Raw genomic sequence first — 16,305 nt, forward strand, 5'->3', positions numbered from 1 at the left:
CAGAATACCACATGATGGCCTACAGCCCAATACCAGCAGAGTCCTGATTCCTCACTGAAGCTCATGAAGCAGGTCTTCACTCTCTGTGCTTCTCTTGGCACCTCAGCCTTCTGAAGCCCCACCAAGATGGTGCAGTAAGCTCTGTTTGAAGCATTATTGGGTTTCTCTAGCCCAAAGATTCAAACTTTTATATGTTCCTCCCACTAACAAACTTCAAAAGCTTTTAAAGACTATATAGTAGGACTGACAAGATGGCCATCAGGTAAAGGTGCCACCACCAAGCCTGATGAGTGGCGTCTGACCCCTGGAATCCACATCAAATTACACAGATATATGACGTTTTATCCATTCGTCCATTAATAGACATTTAGGTTGTACGCATCTTTGTGTTAGTGCGGTTATTAGAACAGCAATCATGCAGATAGAAATTTTAGAGTAGACATATGTATTAGGTGTCTTTTTTGTCACTGTGACTTCAATACAACTTCAGGGTAGAAAGTTATGTTTTGTTCAGATTGAGAGATCTTGTCCATTCTGGTGGGATGGGTGAGGTGTAATAGAGCCATTCACATCATGGTGGTCCACGAAGTGGAGAAAGGGGAGTGCCAGAGGTCCTTGCTTTCCCCCTTTCTCCCTATGTTAGATCTAGGACTCTAGGGTTGTAGGATGGAGCCACTCACATTCAAGTTGGGTCTTTCTCACTCACTTAATCCTCCCTGGAGCTTGCAGGCACACTGACCTGCATGTGCTTCTCCAGTTTAGATGGCAGTGAGCAGTAACCATCAGAACATATGACTTCCTTTTTAATAGGTACATAATCAAGAGTGCGGTGGCTGGGCAACATAATTACTCTATTTGTTAGTTTGGGGAATGACTAAGCCATTTTCCAAAGCAGATGCACCATTTAACATTCTCAACAGTGGTATATGAGTGTTGTAATTTCACCAAAATTTGTAATAATATGACTTTTTGATTCTTGCTGCTGTACTGGGCTTGAATTAGCATTTCCCAGACAACTAATGTAGCACCTGACTTTTTATGTGTTTACCCAGTTATATGTTTTTCTTGGAGAAATGTCCATTCTTTGGACTTTGAGTTCTTACCCCTTTTAAAATTGTATTTTTGAGCAGAATTTGAAGGAAGAGCCAACCAATGATTGGCCCACTTGAGACCCATGCCATGAGAGGGACCCCCCCAACACTATTCATGATATTCTGATATACTTTTAGACAGGATCCTACATAACTGTCATCAGAGGGAGTTCACCCAGCAACTGATTGACACTGATACAGAGACCCACAGACAAACATTAAGTGGAGCTTGGGAAATCCTGCAGAAGATGGGAAGGAAGGATTGTAGGAGCCTAAAGAGTTAAGGACACTACAACAAAACCCATAGACTCAACTAACCTGGGCCCATAAGGACTCATAGAGACTGAAATGCCAACCAGAGAGCACACATAGGATAGATGTAGGCCCTCTGCACACATGTAATAGTTGCGCAGCTGGGTCTTCATATGAGACTACTAAAGTGGGAGCATTGGCTGTCTCTGACTACACTGCCTGCCTTTGGATCCCTTTCCCCTAACTGGGCTGCCTTGTCTAGCCTCTATAGGAGAAGTTGGGTTTAATCTTATTGCAACTTGATATGCCAAAGCTGATTAATTTCCATTGGAGGCCTGCCCTTTTCTGAGAAGAAGGGGAGTAGGAGAGAGGGGTGGGGAGAGAAGATGAGAGAGAGGAACTGGGAGGAGAAAAGGGAGGGGAAGATGTGATTGGGATGTAAAGTAAGTAAATAACTTCATAAAAAATAAAATTGTATTATTTCTTTCTGGAGTTTTAAGAATTCTTTATATAGTTTGGACATAACTGTTCTGCAGATATTCTTTCTCATTCTGTGGGCTCTTTGTGTGTAGGTATGTTTGTGTGCACAAGTGTATCCATTCATGCGGAGGCCAGAGGACAACTCAGCTGTCATATTTTAGGAGCCATCCACCTGGTTTTTGAAATATGCTTTCTCTCTAGATAGGTGCTCACCAAGTAGGCTAGGATGGCTGGTTAGAGAGCCTCAGGGATCTACCTGTCTCTTCATCCTCAGCACTATGATCACACATATACATTACTATGTCTGATTGTGTATGTGTGTGCGTGTGCATGTGTGTGTGTGTGTGTGTGTGTGTGTGTGTGTGTGTGAATGTAGAGGACAGAGGCTGATGTTGGGTGTCTTCAGTCACTCTCCACTTTATTTCTTCAGACTGGATCTCTTTACTGAACCTGGATTCACTGATTTAGCTAGACTGGCTGACCAGTGAGCCCTGATATTCCACCTGTCTCTACTCCAACAGTGCTGGGGTGATAGACATGCACTGTAGCTCTGGGCTTTTAAGTGGATGCCAAAGATTGAAACTTAGGTCCTCCATCTTGTGTGGCAGACATTTTATTTGCTGGGTGGTCTCTGCAGCTCCCACAGTTTTCTGTTTTTTGTTTTTTTTTTTTTTAAATGTGGATTCTGGGGTTGGACTCAGCTCTTTCTGCTCATTAGGCAAACACTTCCCCAACAGTCTTTCATTTTCTTCATGGGGTTCTTTGAAACATAAAAGCCTGAAACTTTGGTGATGCCAAGTCATCCGTTTTTCTCTTGCTATGTGTGATGTGGTGTTCTGTCTCAGAATCCTTTGCCAACTCAAAGCCATGGATGTTTACTTTTGTATTTTCACAGGATTATATGGTTTTAATTCCACCTTTTAGGTAATCAATTTGGTGTTAGGTAAGGATCCAACATCATGTACTTTGTACATGTGTGCACAATGTCATGGTTGTTTGTACTTTGCCTATCTAGTTTCCTTGGCTCCATTTATTTAAAAGGTTATTCTTTACATACAGATTTGTCTTGCTGATCCCACCACATTCAATTCACTGTAAGTATAAGGGATTTTTTTTCCTGGACTTGGAAGTCTATGTCATTGCTCATGATACGGCTACATTTCGTCCGAATACTATGATTATGCAGAAATTTGGATGTTGGGAAATATAGCTTCTCTAACTTAGTTTTCCTATTTTCAAGATTGGTCTGGTAACTTTGTATGCCTTTCCATACATTTCCATATGGATTTGAGGACCATCTTATCAATCTTGCTTTAAAAAACACTAGCTGAGATTTTAACAGCGATTGCATTGGATCTCCATCATCCGTCATTCCCAGGAGAAGGATTGCCACTTTAGCAAAGCTAAGGGGACATGAGATATTTTCGACTTACTTAGATTTTCTTTATTCTTTTCAACTGTGTTCTAGGGTTTTGTCACTAGTCTTACAATGCTTTTGTTAAACATCCTAATAAATATTCTATTGATTTTGAACTTACTGTAAGTAGATTTTTTTCTTCTTTTGTTATAATATATCAATTTTTTGATTTAGTTTCTATCTCATAACCTTGCTAACTTATTAGTTTTTCATAAATAATTAAATTTTGGTGAATTTATTAGTTATATAAAAGACTGTGTCATCTATGAAAGGTGATTGTGTAAAACATTTTCTTCTTCTTTCCTAGCTGACCAAATAGACCCTTCAGTGAAATATCGAACAGAAGCAGCACAAGTGGGTGTCCTATCATTTCTAGATCTTGGGGAAAAGCACTTTGTCTTGGGAGTTTTCCATAGACGTTCTGTATTGTGTTGAGGACATTCTCTTCAATTCCAGTATTTTGAATGTTTCATTATGAAAGAATGTTGAGTTTTCTCAAATTCCTTTTTGTGTATCTATATTATATATTTTATATATGTGTATAAGTACTTTGGTTCATTTTTTACATATATATTAGATTAACAAAGTTTTGAATGTTCAAAAGCACTGTATTCCTAGGGAAAAATCTTATTTGTTAATACCATATGAACTTGGCTTGCTAATATTTTGTAGAAAATAATTGCAGTTGTATTTTTGTGAGGTATTTGTGTATTGCTTTATTTTTTAATGATGTCTTTGCCTAATTTTTGTACAACATTGGTACCATACGATATGTTGGAAAATATTGCCTTTTCACCTATTTGTGGGAATATATATATAAGATTGATATTAATTCCTTAATGTTTGCTAGAATTTACTCATGAAGCTATCCAAGCTTTTATTTATAGGACATCTGAAAATTGTTAATTAAATTATATTGCATGGGATTGGCTTATTCAGATTCTCTATTTTCTTAAAAATATTGTATTGTGTTTGTGGTATGTATGTGGGTGTCTGTGTGCATCTATGTTCAGGCATGCACACACAACACTGTGTGTGGAGGTCAGAGGTCAACTTTTGGGAGCTGGTAATGGCTTTTCACCTTTTGGGGTTGTTTCTACTGCTGGGCTCTGTATTCCAGGCTGGCTGCTCTTTGTCACCACCACCATCTTTCTAGTAGTGCTAGGATTACATCCTTATGTTTAATTTGAATAATTTGGACCCTTTTTTCTTGATCACGTCTAGTGACTTTTTGATGCTGTTGTAGATTATGTATCACTTTTATAGTTAAAATATTACATGAAGACATACATAGTTGAGGCAGCCCATACAATAATGGGAAAGGCGACTCACTCTCTTGGACCCATTCTCCCCAAGGAGTCTTTTCTTTGACCCCCTTCACTCTGACTGCCTGAAGGCGGAGGTAAGAATATGGTCCATGTGACATTGGCAAGCTTGTCTCCTACCATGGTCCTCCTCCAGAAGGGGCTACTCACGGCCACTTGGTCCATGCCACAACTCACCGATACTGTTTTTGCCGTGCCTCCAGTTCTTTACGTCTGTGCTGCTTGAGGATGTGAATTTGGTCATCTCGGGCCAATTTTGCTGCAGAGGAAGGACAAATATGAGAGCACCCTGAGGAAGAGCAACAATGTCCACACAATGCCCCGTGGTCAGGTTTTCCCAGCCTTTTCCATTAGCCTTCAGCATGCTGCTTATGCAGGAATCCTGGGGCTCTTGGTCTAGACCTGTCTGCCAAGACAAGCTGAGAGGTATTTTGTGGGGTTTATTAGATACCCTTGTTTTGTTTAGATTTTTTGTTTTTTGTTTGTTTGTTTGAGACAAGATCTCACATAACTCGGCTGACCTGGAACTTTCTATTTACCCAAAGCTGGCTGTGAACTCCCGATTTTCTTACTTCTGCCTTCCAAGTGCTGGGATTATAAGTATACACCTCATGACAGGCTTTGGTGGATATTAATAAGCCACTTTAGAGTGATCCAATAACTGTTATTTTGAGATATTGAGGTGAAAGAGCAGCTGACTTTCATACCGCCAGAGAAAACAGCAGGACTCATGGCTCATGCTTTTAAGTCCATTTGGTTGCTTCATGGAGAAATGCATGCTGTAAGTCCCAATATGCAAGACACTGTCCAGTCCCTTGTGCTATTTACACAGAAGACAGGCTCTACTCTAAAACAAATGTGCTCATCTAGGCTGTGGGGGTATGTAAAAGAGATACAGCAGGCATGGACTTGGGATCTGTGGTTTAAAGTCATGTGACCCAGAGCAAGCTACCTTGACTGCCTCATATAAAATATAGATGATAACGCCTACTTCTTGGGATCTTAGGAGAATGTTAATGTAAAAACATTGTAAAGCATTCTACAAAGCATTGGTCTTCTTATGTGTCTAATATTTGAGAATAATGGTTATTATGTCTTACCCCCATAATGGGTAACCCATAACCTCAAGGGTTTCCTGCTTGCCTGCAGGCCTAAGAGTCACAGCATTTTGTCACTTGGCCTGTCATGCCATCTGCCATTTCAGGAACTTTGACAAGTTGCTAAAGGCCCTTTCTCAGAGCATTCAGCACAGATGAAATGGTAATCAGCTATACTGTAATCTAAGGTAAATTCAGCAAACAGGGTCGCAAGTAAGAATCTGAAAAGGTGATTATAATATATACTGTATTATTCTGTACTGCAGTGTACTGTAGTATACTATACTCCCTAGCTACCTGAGTTAAATATTTAATTGCACTAAACATTTATATTTTGAACAACATATTAACATTGATGGAAAAGTTAAATAAAAAACATGAAAGATTACAAGTCATTTTTTTTATTTCATTAGGCTTAGCTACCACAAGATGATTGTTTCAAGGCGCCGTGAATGGTTCTTAGGCACCAACTCTCAGTTCTCGTTTCCCTTACAGCAGATCCATTCCCCTCAGTTCTCAGAAAACCCCAGAGCTCTCTAGGTCACTGTATGTCCAGCCTCGAGTATAGAAGTGATCCCAAAGGGGAGGATCAAGACAACAGAGCAGGATCAATAGCCCCGAGGTTGAGGTGAGTCTAAACTGTGGCAATGCCTGTTGTCACTGACTGTGCTAGACACTGTTGTGAACATTTGACATTTTCTTTGCTAAATGCCTTAGATGGTCAGAATATTCCTTGGACATCTTGACTCTAAGACGATTCTTTTTTTTTTTTTCCTGCGTTTGGTATGAATAGAGTTCCAAGGAACTAAAAACAAGTTGACTCAAGAGACTGACTCAGTCTCCCCAGTTATGAGACTCCGGCTTACAATGGATGGGGCTTCCCAGGCTGCAGGATGACCGATTCAGCTGCTTCTGAACTGAGTATGGCAGAACCCATCCCCAGGGGCTCGCATGAGCTCTGGAATGAACCATTTGTACACACATCTGCTATAGCTTCTGGGACCACATTGATAGTCCTATCACTTTTATGATTACTGAGGTGAAGGGGTAAAATATGAGATGTAGGCCATCATGTGGCTTGTCAGAAGATATCTAGGAGGGGCTAAGGCTATTGGATGACTTTCCTGGAGATGGCTCACTGGTTTTTTTGCATGGTTTGCGATGGGTGAGCTCTGGGAGGTGAAGTCCCAAAAGACTCATCCCAGAATGGCTTCTTGCTAATCATATGTCACTCATATCACTATTATACAGTCTAACAACTTCTGGGCATCAGTGCATGCTATTGGGCAAATTTCCTGCAGATCAACATGAAGATGGACTTTTATGAATTAATGCTGTTTAAATGAATTAATGATTTTATATTTTATATAGAACTCATGATTCAACTTAAATAATTATAGGAAGAAGGTTCCAAGAAAGTTGTTTTGCCAGAAAGATATAATAAAGTTAGAATCAAGAATAGAATGTACCCACTCCTCATAATAGCAAGAAAAGGCTGCATAATAAGACATACAGTGAGCTTTCATAACTACACTAAAAAGAGAAATAAGGCTTGAGACAAATTTGTGTTCAAGGAAATACATTCAGGTCCAAGGATGAAGCCACAGGTGTGCACTATGATAAGACCAGGCCATGTAAAAACTGCTGCTTTGAACTTATAATGAATATGAAATACTGCTTTGAACTTGTTATTGATAGTACTAACTGTACTGAGTTTCAAGAGAGAGGGTTTCAAGGCCAGAGATCATCAGTCTTTGGCCTTCATCCAACTCTGTGTCCCACCTCAGCTCACTCCTCTAAGGCTAAGCAGGCCCCCAGCAGTGGTGGGAAATGGGGTCACTTGTGGAATGGGCCCTCTTCTTGCCACATTGTTCAAGGCGTTGGTTGTTGTGCCATGTAGGTTAATTATGGTCCCAAATCCTCTGGCATTCTTTAAATTGAGATATTTTGGTGTTCTTCCCCTCAAGGCTGGGTGGTGGAGTTACACTATACTTGTTCCAGGCACAGGCCTGGATCCTGGCAGCATCTATTCTCTGTTTCTTGGAATATTTGCTCTTAGAAGTGAGCTACCAAGGGGTCTGCAACCCTATAGGAGGAACAACAATATGAACTAACCAATACCGCCAAAGCTCGTGTCTCTAGCTGCATATGTAGCAGAAGATGGCCTAGCTGGTCATCATTGGGAGGAGAGGCCCCTTGGTCTTGCAAACTTTATATGCCTCAGTACAGGGGAACGCCAGCGCCAAGAAGTGGGAGTGGGTGGGTAGGGGAGCAGGGCGGGGGGGGGGAGAGTATAGGGGACTTTTGGGATAGCATTTGAAATGTAAATAAAGAAAATATCTAATAAAAAGAGAAGAAGGAAAAAAGAAGTGAGCTACTATGTAAGAAATGAGGCTACCCTGAGTCCCTCATGTTGTGAGACTCCTTAAAAATGGGGTGTTATGCAGAGATGAAGGCCATGAAGAAGAACCATCTTCAAGGTGAAGCTTGCAGTCCATTGAGTTAATGGCACACAGGACACAGACCAAGTACTTGGCAGATCCCTTCCAAGGTTCTAGACCTACATGATCACTAGCCAAATTAAATGACTGATTAAAGCTATGATGGTCGGTTACCAGCCATGGTTAATGGAAGTTGTCAGCCAGATTGTGTCTCTGAAGACCCCCCTTCCATTTTATCTTGTCAATAAAGCTGATAAGAATAGATATCATCAATGGACTTCCCATTAGATTTAGCTCTGGGGACAGAGCAGAGGGGAGGTGTGTGTGGTGAGGGTGGGGCTGTTATGTCTTCTCCATTCTGCTCTTCCTCATCTCCAGGGATGTCCACTTCTCTACTGAGGTCACAGCTCTGCATTGACTCATAAGATAGAGGTTATCTTTAAAATGCCACTTACTACATTGTTCTCAAACTCTTCTTCTCTCCCAGCTCATCAGGATTGGCCAAGCTGCCGACCCTACATACAGAAGTGGCCCCTCTGGACATTTTCACACCTTCTTGATGTCCCTCTCTCAACACCTCCTCAAATCATTCCAATCTGCCTGCGTTATCAAGCATGCTGCTGTGCAAAGCTACAGACTCTGTAGGCAGGAAAGATTTCCCCACTGAGATCTTGGGTGGAGCAGACAGAAAATAGATTCTAAGGCCTGCTAAACCCTGGGTTAAGAGAAGCACCCTTCCTTGTTCTAGCCACAGGATGACTTAAATGATCTGTGGGTGAGTGGGTGAGTGGAGGCGGGGGTTCCCACTGAGCTTGGGGGAGGGGTGATAAAAATCTTTCTAAACCCAAGTATCCAAGTCAAAAGGTTTCCCAGAATTTGGTGTAAGTCAAGTTAAACATCAAGGACAGTGAGCCAAAGGACCCTAGAGGGTCTTCTTCTTCTTCTTCTTCTTCTTCTTCTTCTTCTTCTTCTTCTTCTTCTTCTTCTTCTTCTTCTTCTTCTTCTTCTTCTTCTTCTTCTTCTTCTTCTTCTTCTTCTTCTTCTTCTTCTTCTTCTTCCTCCTCTTCCTCTTCCTCTTCCTCTTCCTCTTCCTTCTTCTTCTTCTTCTTCTTCTTCTTCTTCTTCTTCTTCTTCTTCTTCTTCTTCTTCTTCTTCTTCTTCTTCTTCTTCTTCCTTCTTCTTCCTTCTTCTTCTTCTTCCTTCTTCTTCTTCTTCTTCTTCTTCTTCTTCTTCTTCTTCTTCTTCTTCTTCTTCTTCTTCTTCCTTCTTCTTCTTCTTCTTCTTCTTCTTCTTCTTCTTCTTCTTCTTCTTCTTCTTCTTCTTCTTCTTCTTCTTCTTCCTCTTCCTCCTCCTCCTCCTTCTCCTCCTTCCTCCTCCTTCCTCCTCCTTCCTCCTCCTTCCTCCTCCTTCCTCCTCCTTCTTCCTCCTTCTTTCTCCTCCTCTTTCTTCCTCTTCTTCCCCTTCTTCTTCCCCTCTGTCTTATTTTTCTATCAAAATGGTGGTGGTTTAATTATCAATCTCATCTTGTGTGCCCCTCCCAACTGTGAAGATGAACAACGGCAGAAGATCCTTATCTGAGAGATGCTCATTGCTGTCATAAGCATCAGCAGTCATCCTCACTGCAGTGGCTGTCGGCAGACTGAAAGCGAAGTCAAGGGTTACGACTACAAGATAGAAGTTTGCCAAGGCTTAGTTTGACCCATTCATATAAGCAGCTAGTGTGCAAATGGTGTTACTCAGAGGGGGTGAGGGGTGTCACTCAGAGGGAGGTGAGGGGGGAGTGCAAACAACAAACAGCTGATCTTTGACATCTTCCTTCTCTGACCCTCTGTGGGAGTGGGGTCTGAAAAAGAATGGCCTCTTATGGAAGTACCAAGTTGGACCCTGCATATCTAGGATCTTGGGAGGCTAAATCAGCAGAACTGAAAGTTCAAGGCCAGCCTGAGCTATGTAGTGAAACTGAGGCTTTGTTTCAAAGCAAACAAGTAAAACAGGGGGTAGTGAACTCCAGCTTGCCTCTGGCCCCTAGAGCTGGCATTATATTGGCAATCTTAGTCCAAACCTTTAGCGTCCAGGCCTTCAGGAGGGGTCCTATGGCCCTGAACACCTCCCCACTCCCCTGGCTTAGAGAGGACAGCCAGAGAATTTGGCTTAAGAGGTCATGTGCTAACTAGCAGCGCTCCCCATTTGCAGGATTCTTGTCACGGGTGCCTGTTAAGAGGCCCTCACTACCTAGTGGCCTGTTTCCACACCTTTCCAGGACAGTGTGCAGAGGGAAGCCATAGTTGGTATGACTCCTCAGGCTATTAGCTCCACTCTAGAGCTCGTTAGAGCAGAGGAAGATCTCATCTCCCATGAGGGAACAAGATACAGAGGTGTGCTCTACCCAAGAGGGAATTCTCACGCCCAGAAATAGAGCTCTCTGAGAAGGGGAGACTTTCTAGTTTCCAGGAAGCCTACGAGTGTCAGGGGTCCGAGCAGCTTACCACGTCCATCCCTCAGGACAATCTCGCCCTCGCCTGTGATCCAGCGGTAACATGGGAACTCGATGTAGTCCCCGTGGGGTGTCTTCAGTGTGATGTACTTCAGGTACCAGTCATCATGGAGCCAGTATTTGCGCTTCTCAATTTTGACTAGGTAGATCTCGCCCAGCTCCTCATCCACGGTGACATCGTAGGAGTCCACCTGGGCAGGAAAACAGGACAATCAACCACCACTGCCTCCTGGGCCTGAATACTGATGCTGTGGACAACCCTCCTTCCTCAACGTGCTGCTCTAGCACAGCAGATACTTGAGTTAAGTGATAGAAAATGGCAGTTCAAGATCATTCTAATGGCTGCCTTCGTGTGAAGAGGTCTTCCTTAGAAGGAAAGCAGAAACCTGTACAGTTAGACCCGGTTGGCCATCTCAAACAGCCACAGTCACTCCATCTGACTTCCCTAGCCCAACTCTCTTTATCACATGTTTTACATACAATTTAGTGTGTGAGCTGTGGACTCCCACTGCCTTTGTGAGTCTTCTTTTGGTCTTAAGTAACATATGACACACATTGCTGCATTAGGCAAATTTGTCCACTTTTCTCCTATTATTTTTGGCTTCTGCTAATTTAATTCCTAAGCTTGACTTATCTAAAATGGGACAAGGGAGTTTTTCTTTCTATATAATTAATTTTTATAGCTGATGATAATCATAAGTTTGTGAAGTACAATATGACCTCTCAATATAAGTATAGAAAAAACACTGGCAAACCAGGGTAATTGACATTTCTGTTACCTCAAATACTCATCTAAGAAACATTAAAAATTTTCTCTTCAGACTTTGAAATATACAAAAATCATTATGAGTTATTGTCACTGTACTGTGCCATGAAAAATTAAAGCATATGTCTCCTATCTAACTTTATTTTGGTGCCTCCTCTCAACACCACCACCCCTACTCCTTCCTGGATGCTACTGACTGACTCTTGTCTCTATTTCTATGTGATCAGTTTTTGAGCTGAAGACATTCCTGTGTCACTGGAGCCCATCTGTGTAAAGTTAGGGTCCAGGGTCTTGCAGGAGGTGAGTCTACCTAAATTAATGAAGAGATTCCTTAAGAATCTTGGCTAAAGATATATGAATGAGTATTCATATGAATGAGTACAGAGAATATAGTGTATATGAATGCAATGGAATATTGTTCAGTCTCACACATGTACATATGAGGAGATGTGTGTGTGTGTGTGTGTGTGTGTGTGTGTGTGTGTGTGTGTGTGTAGGACAGTGGGCAACCTTGGATGTCATTCCTCAGGCACTATCACTCCCTACACCAAATCAATGTCTCTTACTGGCCTAGAACTGACTAACTAGGCTAGGCTGGCTAGCCAGAAAACCTCAGAGATCCACCTGTCTCCTTTGTCTCAGGACTAGAATTATAATGTAGCCCCAGGATTACTGGCTTTTAAAAAATATGGGGTCTAAGGATCAAACTTGGGTCCTTGTGCTTGCATGGTGAACACTTGACTGCCTGAGTATCACCCCAGCTGTGTTTCTTCATCTTTTAAGAAGAGATAACAGCTGGCTTGCAGCATCATTGAGAAATCAGAGTGGCGGGACACTTGAGTAGCTACCTTCTCCAAGGGCATAGTCCACTAGGTATATATATATATATTAGAACTAGCTACGACCAGCCTGAGCCAACCCTTTGCACTGCAATTCATTCATAGCTCCAAGTGCCCGTGGAGTGAGAGAAACACTCTATGTGTTTAAGCCCTGGACTGGGTGGATGGAGAACTCTTGTAAGGACAAGGGACAGTGGGTGGGACTTATAGTGCATGCAGAGGAGAGGGAAGTCAGCCTGTGGTCAAGACCAAAGGGCAGCCACCAAGAATGCCTGGACCCAGCCCCAGAGCAGCTGCTTCAGAGGAAGTGGTTTTCCTGTGGCATTGAGAGACTAGAGAGGACGGTCTTGAGGGTTGGAAAGATGACATCAGGAGTGAATGAAGAGAAAACACCCATTCTAAAGTAATGAGAAAGATCCGAGGAGAAAGCCATGTACTTTGAGGCCATCTATGCAGCTACAACTGGTGACCTGTAAGAAAGACACTGAGCAGCTGGGTGGTGGTGGTGCATGCCTTGAATCCCAGCACTTGGGAGGCAGAGACAGATGAATCTCTGTGAGTGTGAGGGCGGCATGGTCTACAGAGCTGTAATTCTAAGACAGCCAGGGCTAGACAGAGAAATCCTGTCTCAAAAAAATCCAACCAAACTAAATTAAACCAAACCAAACAAAGCAAGCAAGCAAGCAAGCAAGCAAGCAAACAAACAAAACAAACAAAAGACAGACATACAAAAACAGTAGCTTTTCTGGGGGAGGGGAGGCTGACCCTTTAGCACACCTATAGTATAGTCACAGGAAATGGGTCCTTAACTCCACCTGGCTGGGGGCCTCAGAACTGCACTGAAATAGACCATTGTGCAATCTTAGAGGGACTTAATCAGTAGGATCTTCCAAAGAAGATGGAGGTCAGGCCTGTAGTCTGGTTTATCTCTTGTCAACCCAGAGACCTTGCTGCTCTGCCCTCAGGCCTGGATGTGACAGGAGATAAACAAGAGTTGAAGGGTTCAGTTAGAACCCCGGAAGTCTTAGAGATAAAGTATGTTGTTTGTGGGTCTAGAGTTCCAGAGTGTATTTAGAACAAGATCACAGAAAGCAGAGAGAGGCTTCCCTCTAGGAAAATACAGGGTGATAGGTGGTGTCTCACAAAAAGAAGGCCTCAGAAGGGCATGTGGAGCCACCAAATGTGCTGACCTTTTCTGTCCTTGTTTATGGTTGAGTGTGTTGGGACGACACTTCATTTGTTGTCTATGTCCTTGACATACTGAGTTCTTTATGGTGGGTACTATAAAGGGGGCTTGATCCAGGTACTCAGGGAATGCTGCACATGTAAATGTTGATGTGGACAGTCACTCCATTTTACAGGTGTATCTGAGACTCAGAGAACAGGTATCGATGTGTTAGTGAGTGACTGACCACCTCAGAGGTACAGAGAGCAGAGAGGAGTGGGCAGGAGATTTCAGATACAGGGAGTTGGCAGAACAATATTCTCAATTTAGGGAATCCACACAGAGGAGGACATGGCTAGAACACAGCTCTCAAGACAGAGATGCCACTGCATTGGTCAGAGACACAAGAAGAATGTAGTTCATTAGCCCAAGTCAGGACAACTCTGTTGTATATTTAGTTTTAAAGTATCCAAACACAATCATACATCAGTGACAGGGGTACATTCTAGAAAATGAAGTATAAGGCAATTCTGTCATAGTGTATATTTACATGAACATAGATATATATCATACTGCACACCCAGGCTACATGGTATAGCCAATTGCTCCTAAGTAATATATATGTACTGACTATTGCTGTATTGAATACATTAGGTAACATATAATAAGTATTTATGTGTTTAAACATACTGAATATTCCAGGAAAAATGAAATTTCAGCTCTGTCATAATCTTACAAGGACACCATCATATACGTGGACTGTTGTGACACAAACATCATCATGTGGTACATGCATATCTCAGCAAAGTGGTGTTGATCAGCCTCTGAGCTCTCTATCACCATTTTATAAACACTCAACTATTCATTTACACTTCCATCTCTGCCAGAGGACAACTCTATATTCCTCAAGCATTGTCCACCTTCAGTTATATCACCTCTCTGTGGATGGGTGGAAGAGAAAATGGATCTCTTCTGGAGCGACCGCATGGCCAACTTGGCTGTCCATCTTGGACGGGGTATGAGAAACTGGTGGGAGGAGGAAGAGGCTGTAGAGCAGAGAAGGGGGTGGGAGGCTGGAGGGCAAAAGAGAGACTGGGGCAGAGGGAATGAGAGACCAAAGGCAGCAATAAGAAGAGCAAAAGTTGCAGAGAATGAGAACACTGGGAGCAGTAGTCAAGAGGATGTAGGGACCGAAGTGGGAAAGTGAGGTTGCAGTTAGGAGAAGCTGAAGGAGAGAGGTAAGGGGCATTAAAGTAGAAAAGGAAGGAGAGATTGGGGGGTGAGCAGCAGGAGAGAAATTGACCATTGGGGGATAAAGGAAGGAAGAAGAGGAGGACGAAGGGCAGAGGTAGGGGAGATGGATAGTGAGAGAGAACTAGTATATGAAGGCTGATGAAGAAAGAAATGTTTGTTCCCGATCAGTATTCTCTTCCTCATGAAGAGGTACTATAGAATTTACTCTCTATAAATATAAGAATATTTGTTAGATGTATTTAAGAAGCGTATTACCTGTAAGATGAATTTACATGTACTGAATATGTTCAAGAACCATATACTCAGCAGGACAGCCTATCCTTAGCTTTTCAAAGTACTGTTGAGCAGTTAAAGTAGCCAACTAATGTGCACTCAAGATTTCAAGGTTTGTTAGAGCTGTGCCACGTAGGACTAGCTTATGGAACAAAGCCATTCTGTTCCGTCTGGGTTCTCAACAGGGAAACCCTGATGCCTGACACCTGACACTCAGGAGAATCCCATCTGCAAAGGCTCCTGACCTGAATCGCTACACAGAACTCATGTGGGAATCATGGGGGATGGGCAATAGTGGAATGTATTAAAACAGGTTAGCACTGACCATTATTCGGTCGTACATTAGGAAGGGGTGCTGGAAGTGGCTGGCCGGCCTTCACGGTGGCTGCTATTCATGGAAACAATGTGGCACTTTTCTAAGAACAGTGGGATAACCTTATCTTCTTAGCTAACACTTCCCTTAAGGTTTCTTTTCTACCTTTACCCAAAAGGGACATCTGGACTTTAAAGATACACTGGCCACAGAATGAGGAAGTGGCTCTGGACTGTGCAAGACAAAGTATGGAGTAACTTTGCATCAACAGGAACTTTCTCAAAGGCTGTTTTCTTTTTCTTTTTTTAAGGCTCTTTTTGCATCCAGCCAGAAGACAGCAGTTCACTTGAGCTGTGGTTCCCTCCCCACAATGGAAATATGTATGCAAATCTCTCCTGAAATTTGCCTCTGGGGTTCTTGCTAAGGTGTTAAATTAATGTCACCTGAATGACTTTTCAGGTTGGGAGGCAGGACAGAAAGGCAAATGATGAACAGGACAGGCCTCTTACTTCCTGTCCAGTCATTTATGATGGCCACATTGCCATTCTCCTCCTGGAGGAAATGACACATAAGGTGTCCTGTGCTGCACCTAGACTGAACCCACTGATAGCTAGATTTGTGGAGAAGGCCCCCTGTAGTCCATTTATAAAGAGGAAGCATTCTGTCCTCTCTTCCTCCCCCTGTATACTGGGAGAAGCCCCAGTTACTGAAAATAAACACAAGTGCTTTGGAGGTTGCACAGGGTGTCAGCATCCCAAACGGATGCCATGCTTGGTCTTTGGCAGCACCATTCTCTGGCCAGCTCTGGTGAAACTGAGCAAAAGATGCCATTCTGAGGTCAACACCCACGCTTGCTTGTTCAAGCCTGGTTAGAAGCTTGCTAATCAGGGCAAAGTACCAGGTCCCAGGATAGGAATGTAAGCGTCGTGCTTAGAGTTTGGGACCCAGAAAAGGGCTTAACTATCATTTCCTTGGTTTAGGCTGAACAGATCTATCTAGTGGAAGCATATGAAATTGTCATTGTGCTTATCACAAATGGTTAATTCTAAGCAAGTTCATGTGGGTCGACTCAATAGTAAACTAAATGATAAGAAGGCA

General features: G+C 42.7%; 1 protein-coding gene and 1 long non-coding RNA gene across 2 annotated transcripts in view; one reads left to right on the top strand and one right to left on the bottom strand.

Moving 5' to 3' along the window:
• Positions 1 to 4,752, top strand: part of Gm38880 — a 35,077-nt gene extending 30,325 nt beyond the window's left edge. Inside the window, exons 4-5 of the long non-coding RNA XR_869387.2 lie at positions 2,883 to 2,917; positions 3,548 to 4,752. This is a non-coding gene — a long non-coding RNA (predicted gene, 38880). The remainder of the gene's footprint in view (positions 1 to 2,882; positions 2,918 to 3,547) is intronic.
• The window catches only part of Alox5 (arachidonate 5-lipoxygenase), a 51,108-nt gene that overhangs the window by 33,457 nt on the left and 1,346 nt on the right, over positions 1 to 16,305 (bottom strand). Inside the window, exons 2-3 of the mRNA NM_009662.2 lie at positions 10,590 to 10,788; positions 4,743 to 4,824 (exon numbers count right to left, since the gene is read on the bottom strand). Coding sequence (NP_033792.1) covers positions 4,743 to 4,824; positions 10,590 to 10,788 — 281 coding nt within the window. The remainder of the gene's footprint in view (positions 1 to 4,742; positions 4,825 to 10,589; positions 10,789 to 16,305) is intronic.

This window comes from Mus musculus, chromosome 6 (genome assembly GCF_000001635.26).
Source record: "Mus musculus strain C57BL/6J chromosome 6, GRCm38.p6 C57BL/6J".
In the NCBI taxonomy this organism is placed as follows: Eukaryota; Metazoa; Chordata; class Mammalia; order Rodentia; family Muridae; genus Mus; species Mus musculus.